Source organism: Gekko japonicus, unplaced genomic scaffold (genome assembly GCF_001447785.1).
Source record: "Gekko japonicus isolate JY-2015 unplaced genomic scaffold, Gekko_japonicus_V1.1 scaffold5797, whole genome shotgun sequence".
NCBI lineage: Eukaryota > Metazoa > Chordata > Lepidosauria > Squamata > Gekkonidae > Gekko > Gekko japonicus.
This window is the reverse complement of record NW_015171678.1, coordinates 3,665-11,982: the sequence shown is the minus strand read 5'-3', so window position 1 is coordinate 11,982 and position 8,318 is coordinate 3,665. Positions and strand designations below refer to the sequence as shown.

The following is an 8,318-nucleotide window of genomic DNA, read 5'->3' as shown; positions in this document are numbered from 1 at the left end:
CAGTGGCTATTAGCCACAAGGTATAGATAGGGGCTCTGGGGCAAGTGATGCTCTGTCTTCTTGGTGCTTGGGGGGGGGTCAACAGTGGGAGGGCTTCTAATGTCCTGGCCCCACTGGTGGACCTCCTGATGGCACCTGGTATTTTTGGCCACTGTGTGATACAGAGTGTTGGACTGGATGGGCCTTTGGCCTGATCCAACATTGGTGTCTCTTATGTTCTTAATTTTTATTAAAACCAAGCAGAATGATACAATATATAAGCTTCCGAGTTCTCTAGAACTCTTCATCAAGATGGATGCATAGAATAGATTTTAAAATCATTCTGTAAAACCATTAAGTTATCTGTCTTCCCAGACAGACTTTCTGCCTTTAGGTAGCTTGCAGGGAGAGCACCTGTGACAGCTAGGTTTTTAGTATTGTCAGGAATTATTGTTATTATGGGGAGAATGCTATGATTTTCCAGCTTCAAGGCCTTTAAGCACCTGTAATGTACCCCCGCCCTCCACACACACCTTTACTGGTGAAAGATGTGTCTACTTTGTTTAGTAAGTCAGCAGGGGGGAAAGCAGTCCTACAAAGCTTGTTGAGAACTTCACACCCTCCACCATGTTAAGTGAGCTTCTAATACTCCCGATTTTGCTTAATTATCATAAGAGACATTACAAAGCAATTTTAAATTCATCTGTATAGGGCTTTTGAACTAGTTGATGGTCATGCAGGAGCTCTGATTTACTACTGAATTTCAGTGTGCTTGCACTTTGCCATGCATATGTGATCTTGCCCTTAGAAATTTAATTACATTGGCTGTGATCACACAAGCAGTTTGGCCTGACGCAGCCACCCCTCCCCTCTGGATTAAATGGGTGCAGTCACACAACCACATCTGTCAGGTGTTCATCGGCTGAGTTAAAAAGGCACCACATCACAAGTGGTGTTTTTGGTTCCCCGCACATTCATTGCACATGGACACATGTTTGAATGTGGGGGAGCACGTGCAGAATGGATTTGGCAGTCTGAACCTGCTGCTAGGGCAAGTTAATTTTTTTTGCCTATATGCACATATGCACATGCATGCACACGCATGAGCACACATGCGCGCACATGCATTTTGAAAAATTTCCAGACAGTGTGCTCTGTGGCTGAGGTGCTGCAGTAATGTGGATGCTTGATCATGGGATGTCTGCGTGGGTAACCCACAGGAAGGTGTGCTGTCCGGATGATATGCCCCACAACACCTTAAACCGATAGAATTAGAGGTGGCACCATATCACGCCAAGCCGCCAGTGTGACCACAGCCATAGATTCAATAAACCTTCAAATGATATAAGCATTTTCCTGCTACCTTCTTCCTTTCTCATGCAAGACTGAATTATGTGAGCCTACTATTTTGGTCAGTGCATATTAAAGGAATTGCCCACCTTAAAACCATGCTCTTATTCCTGAACAATGGCCACGGAAGATAAATAAAAATATAGCATTTCTCTGGCCATTTACAGACAAAGATTTCTTTTGCAAATCCAGGAAAACCTCTATATTTGCAGAAAAATCTGAAAAGTTCTAAAAAAAAATTAACTCCTCCTGAAAGTGAGAAGTGAGGTGCAGATTTTGCAACTACAAATAGAAATGCTGATGCAGATTTCACAAGATCATGGTCTGCATTAGAAAGGAGATTTTAAAAACCCTGAAAGGAGAAAATGGCACAACAATGAACGGTGCAATCGCTAGAGGGCTGGAAGAGAACAAGAAGGCAAGAGTGGAGATGGGGGAGGCAGTAGCAAAAACAGCACTTCAGACTGTCAACCCCCAATTAGCTAGGTTTTAAGGGGGGGGGAAGGAAGGTTGAAGCAGTAAGTGAACCTCCATGCTTTGTGCTTAAAGACTCTTGTTTCTGTCACCTCCTATAATGCTGACAGGGCAGGGGCTGGAGTGTTACACAGGTGTAGCAAGCAGTCTTTGTGCACAAGAAGCTTTTGTCTATCGTCTGTCTACATGGGGTTCCTTATAATAACTACAGCATTTCCATACCTAAGGTATAAGAACTGAACTCATGGAAGATGAAAAAGCAATCGAAGAAGCACACAAGAAGGATGAAGGCATCATTGGCGTTATATTTCAGGATAACTTTGCCTATCGACTCCGATTTCCACTAAGCGACATACCTTCTCCAAATGACTACACTTCAGGCATAGGTAATTCAAGTAGGGTTGCCAGCTCTAAGTTGGGGACTTCCTGGAGATTTGGGGGGGTGGGATCTGGGGTGGGCAGAGATTAGGGAAGGGGAGGAGCCTCAGCAGGGTACAATGCCTCTTTTGAAGCAGTCATTTTCTCCAGGGGAATTGATCTCTGAAATCTGGAGATCAGTTGTAATTTATGGTGATCTCTGGGCCCCACCTGGAGGCTGGCAACCCTAAATAGAAGATTAATTTGTATTTACCTTTGACTTCCCAGATACTCATATAAATATATCAAAATCAAAAGAGATTTTCTACTCTTTGTCTGAGCATTTTTATAATGTAGTGATTATTGTAATTTAGAGTCAATTCCTTATAAGGGATATACAGGATGGGGGTTTACAGAGGATCCCTGTTGACTACAGAGGAGGAGCTTCAGGTGATGTGCTTTAGAGAGCATTCAGGGAAATTAAGAGAATACAGTGTTTGGTAACAAACTATCACATTTATTTTTACTGTGGTGTGTCCCTCATATGCTGAACCCCAACTTATCAAAATAAGATTTTAAAAAAAGAAGAAGCAAATAATGGCTTGGATCCTAAGCAGTTTGAGAAAGGCAATACCCCCCACTATAACATGCTGTCCCCCCCCCCATTTTGCACTGGGTTTAAATGGAGACTTCTTCCACTTTCCAGCCTGCTCGTGGCACGCACAGACATACACAGTATGGTATGCCATCCATTACTCAATATAGAGGCCAGATGCACCATCTGTACATTCATTCAGCTATTCATCATCTCCTACTGACCCTGGCACACAAATTACTTAAATTTGGAAGGAGAGGGATGAATATATGTGCCTTTTGGTCTGGATAATTGTGTCACCAAGAATGGCGCATGAATGCAGCTACACCTACACGGGAAGGGATCACACACCAGATTTTACCCATCTCATGCTCCAATGCTTCTGCATGATTTCAGATATTTGATTTCATCGTAAGAGACACTAGTTCTCAAATTAGCTGGTACATTGACCCTCTTAACTTCCAGTTTCCCCTCCTTTTAACACAGAGGCCCCAACTCTCCTTAGAGACATGTTGTCGTTGTCGTCGTAGTAGTAAGATTTTATTGTATATGGCCATTGGCGTTTACACATTAAAACATTAGCAGCCCAAAAAATTAAATTCTAAAATTACAAGCATCTTTAAAATTTCTCAATTCTCAATCAAACCCAAAAATTACAAAAGTATCTATTAGATACTTTCTTGGAAACCACATTTGCTCTAATATTCCTAGGGGCCAAAAAAAAAAGTGGCATCTTACAGGACACAGAGGAATCCACATCAGATAACATATAAGATAATTTGTCAAAATCAGAAAGAAATTATAGAGTAGTTAGGACCCTAGCCAGGAATTTATTCCTGGTCTCTAAATATAAAGGACTGCCCAAAACATAATGGAGAAGATCTTCTACTGAACTTCCACATATACAAATGCATTGTTCCTTTGTTTTTTGGAATATCACACAGTAAATAGCTCAGTTGGCATTGTTTGGAAGCACAACGAAGTAAATGCCATTCTATGATTATATGCTGTGATATCAACCAAGTAAGGGGCTCTAAGATGGTCTTTTTAATGAATTTGTACCATGGTGCAAAGTTTGACTAAATAATTAACTAATTGTCAATTGAATTATCCCCTTTGTATACCCACTCCCGCAAATCACAGTTATTCCCTAAGGGCTGAAGCAGATCATCTGGAATGGTGTAGAGGAAGATAATATTACTGAGAAATTCAGAATGTTCTTTGTCCTTCTTTTGCAATGGATGATAGCTAAGTTTACTGAATGAGCCAGTATTTCATGAGATAACCCATATTTTACACCCTTCATTTGAAGGGAACAAGGGCGTAGACTTTCCAATTTCGGGGGAGGTGGGCTGGGGCTGGGCCAGTGGCATTGCTGTGCTAGGTCCTTAAAAGAACGAAGGCCCAGTGACGTCACAGTGAGGAGTCAGTGACACCACAGGCCATTGTCACTATTTATGGAGGCGGAGCCATGTTGGATTTAGGAAGGGCTCTCCAGAAATTTAGGGGGGGCTGGGAACCCTTGGGAACTTCCCTAGCCTGGCCCCTGGGCTGGGCTAAACCCAGGAAAAGGTGGGAGTTGGCCAGTGGTTATACTGGTATCTCAGCAGTCTCCTGCTGTTTCCTTTATTTAAATCCACTTTTAGAATAGTCACTTTAAGATCTGCAAATATACATACCATGTGCATGGGACAAACAAATGGTCACAAATTTGAAAGTAAGGAGGGCAACAACACAGAAAAGCCTGTAGGTGTCCTGTCATTCCAGTGTCCCATAGCACAGATTCTATTGCTAGAGATCATCATTCCACTCTGGGGACTGTCATTCCAGTACACAAACACAGATTCTCTTCCTAAGGACCATAATTCCACTCTGGGGGCTGTTAGTCTAGTCCCAGAGCCAGATTCTATTCCTAGGGACTGTCTTTCCACTCTGGAGGCCATCATTCCAGTCCCAGAGTAGCTTATCTGGGCCCAAGCACCTTAATGGAAAAACCATTCCACATTTTCTTTGCAACTTATTTTGTGCTGCAATGTATTTCAGTGGAGGCCATGCAAGTCAATTCCTGGTTCCCATTATCTCCAGTGGGCCTTCAAGCCTCCCATTGTTTCCAATGGGCAATGTAACCTTTTGGTAAATTTATGTATGTAGTACTTCATTTATTATTTTCACATTGTATAAATTTATATTTTGCATATTTTCCCTGGTTCATTCTGTAATTTGGATTCTTCGCAACTGGGAGGTCTCTTTGTATTTATCAGACTACAAATGCACCTTTAATAAGGCCCTTCAGGACCACGCTTATCCCGTTCTGGGGTTGGCCATGTCTTGGCATCACTGGCCAGTGCAACGGTTTTCAGCAAACTGGATTTGGCCCAGGCTTAACAGCAGCTCCCAGTAGATGCTACTGGACTCTTGCTTTTCCTTTAAAAGATTATTCAGCTATGATTTGCATGCCCATGAGAAGGCTTGGAAGAGGCTGAGAGAGCCATGCTCTGTTCCTCCCTCTGGGAGATTACCTTTGAGGTGACTCCACAAGAGATTGTCTCATGTTTCTTGCTTGCTTCCAAGCTCTGCAAGAGTGTACTAATGTGTCCTGAAGAAGCCTCTAGTTGAGTTCTGATAGGAGGATGTGTGTAGGTGTGTGAGGGGAGTGATGAAAGGTAATTTTGCTGAGTGCGGGGAGTGATGAAAGGTAATTTTGCTGAGCGGTGGCGCAGGCGGTTAATCGCCTGCTATTAATAACATCTACGAACATCTACGAACAGCTGTACAGCTGTAATAACATCTACGAACATCTACGAACAGCTGAGTGTGAGGGGAGTGATGAAAGGTAATTTTGCTGAGCGGTGATGCAGGCGGTTAATTGCCTGCTATTAATAACATCTACGAACAGCTGTACAGTTGTCTGATACCCACCGTGGCCAGATTGAGCGCCTGGCCCTTGTCCCAGCTCCCGCCAACCCAGCAGTTCGAAAGCTCCATTAATATCAAAATAAGCGCGAGTAGATAAATGGGGACCTACCTTAGATGGTAGGGGGCACCCTCCCCCATCCTGGGGGTTGTTGGAGGGCCGGAGCTCGGCGGACGGCGGACGGCGACAGCAGCGAGCGGCAGAAAATGGAGTCCAGAGACATCAACGGCGAACCTGACGATAAATGGAGAAGGCGGAGCTGGGACGACGCACGAGCATGGCGGCGCAGGCGAGGCGGAGCCACGAGGACAGAGCCATGACTGTGCCAAGCATGCCTGCCGCGTGGCAGAAGGCCGGGCGAACCCACCACCGAAACGGGATCGCCAAAAGAAAGGAGCCAGAAGCCGCAGCTGAAGACACCGGAGAAAAGCCGACCCGAGGAAGAAGAACAACCCCCTCCACTGGGTGCTGGTAGGGATGTCCCCACCCCTAATACATTGTGGCCATAGGTTATGGATAATAGATAACTGTAGCCGCTCAGAGACCCCCTCGGGGGTTAGAGTGGGGTAGCAAGCTGAAGAAATAAATAAATAAATAAAATATCTTTAAATATCAGCTTGACCACCTGCTCATTTTCAAAGAAGAAAGGAAGATGCAAAATCTCTTTAATGGAGTTTTGCGGACACCATTCTATAGATTGGATCAAATGACTCATTCTCGTAATGACAGCGCTCTGATCCTAGTCAAGGATGCTACCAGTGATGCATGACACTCTTCCAACAGTGGCAAAGCATATTCTGTCAGGGGAAGGCTACTTGTGCAGGTACAAAGTGCCACCATTAGCAAAACGGAGCAGTAGAAACCAATGCTATGTTTCAAGTCCAAACTTCATTTCAGCCTCCACAGCTATTTTCAGCAGAGCTTAAACAGATGTAAAATGCACAGCAGTGGACATCTGCCTTGAAATCTGAGATATCAGAATGAAAGTCCATGAGCATGTTTCTGATGCTATTCTGCATTTCAACTTTGAACTCTCATCCAATCCATTTTAAAGTAGAACAGGAACCGCGTAAAACCCAATCCAATTGCAGCATTTCTATTGAACACTAAGACACTGTAAAGAAATCTTATGAGTATATTTATGACATAATGCTCCATTTGAACTTCAAATGTCTGCTCAGTCCCCTCATCTGTTTCAAGGATCGAGGAAATGCAAAGTAGTTTGTAATGCAGTACCTGAAGGGAGATCCCTCAAATAATGTGCTTTAGTAGTTCGTTTGGGAGAATGTAACACACCAAAGATTTGAGCTCAACCATTTATTAGGAATGCTGCCACAGAGATGACCTTGGGAAGAGAAAGATATTTTACACTGATGGGAAATCCTAGGTTGTGCTGGGATGCTGCCCAGAGGTGTCATGGGGGAAATTAAGTTCATAAATATCAGAACATGACGGCTCCACAGGGGATAGCAGGCTGCAGGGCATTCTTTATTTTTCTAGTGGCACATTTCCCCTTCCTAAGTGCAATGAATATGGCACTAAACTGAGGTAGAAGAAGTGAAAGCAGCAGTCACAAGTTATGACTATGTCACTTCAAGCCTTACGACATAGATATAATATATTTATCAAAAAGAATGCATACCTTTCCTTAAAGCCAAATGCTGTGTTCTGACAACCAAAGAAGGAAGCTGGTTCTGTTCACTTGAGGTATTCTTCTGCTGTCCAGACAGGTAAAATTCTAGATGGCTAAGAAACATGATAAAATAAGCAGGAGCCTAAAAGACTTCTTTTAGGAGCTGCGGTGGCTCAAGTGGTTAAGACGCTGAACTGCAGGCTGTGGAAGGTCAGTAGTTCAGCAGTTAAAGACCCAGGTGCCACAAGACAGAGTGAGCTCCCGTCTCTAGTTCCAGCTCCTGCCAACCTAGCAGTTCAAAAGCAAGAAATTGCAAGTAGATAAATAGGTACCACTTTGGTGGGAAAGTAACAGTGTTCCGTGCGCCTTGGTGTTTAGTCATGCCGGCCACATGACCATGGAAACGTCTTCGGACAGCGCTGGCTCTTCGGCTTTGAAACGGAGATGAGCACCACAACCCTAGAGTCGGACTCGACTGGCTTTTGAGCAAGGGAGCCTTTACCTTAACAGGTAGGTGGGTCCACGGGTTGGAACAGTTACCACCCACCTAATGGATCCCCTATAAAAGGTAAGGACCATTCACCTGGCCCTTCCTAGCTAGCAACTCCCGCAACAACCCCTGTCTGCTTTTTACTCCTCTTGAGTCCCACTTGCTATCCCCAAACCCTTGCCTCTACTTTGATCTCTTGATCTGCAGTCAAGAGACCCACACGTTCTGGCTGGTTCTGGTCGTGTGTGAACTCCCTTTAGTTTCTATTTCTCCCCATCCATTCTTCATTGGAACATCCAACCTAGAAGACAGATGAGTATTGCCCATCATCATCCCCACCTGCTAATGCAATTGTGCTTAATTTAATACTGTATTTCTAAGGAACTTGATTGAATGTGTGAATGCGTCAGTATTGTTTGTATGAGATTCATTTTCTTAAGTAAAAGACATTTATTTTAACAACAACAGCCTCAAATCCTTCTCTGGTAACCCTTGGTGGGAACAGGACCTTGGTATAGTTGGCAAG

At 43.9% G+C, this 8,318-nt stretch overlaps 1 protein-coding gene across 1 annotated transcript in view; it reads left to right on the top strand.

Annotated features, from left to right (window-relative positions):
- Positions 1 to 8,318, top strand: part of LOC107117846 (ATP-binding cassette sub-family A member 8-B-like) — a gene marked incomplete at its 3' end in the record, with an annotated part of 13,064 nt that overhangs the window by 1,708 nt on the left and 3,038 nt on the right. Inside the window, exon 3 of the mRNA XM_015420010.1 lies at positions 2,031 to 2,189. Coding sequence (XP_015275496.1) covers positions 2,031 to 2,189 — 159 coding nt within the window. The remainder of the gene's footprint in view (positions 1 to 2,030; positions 2,190 to 8,318) is intronic.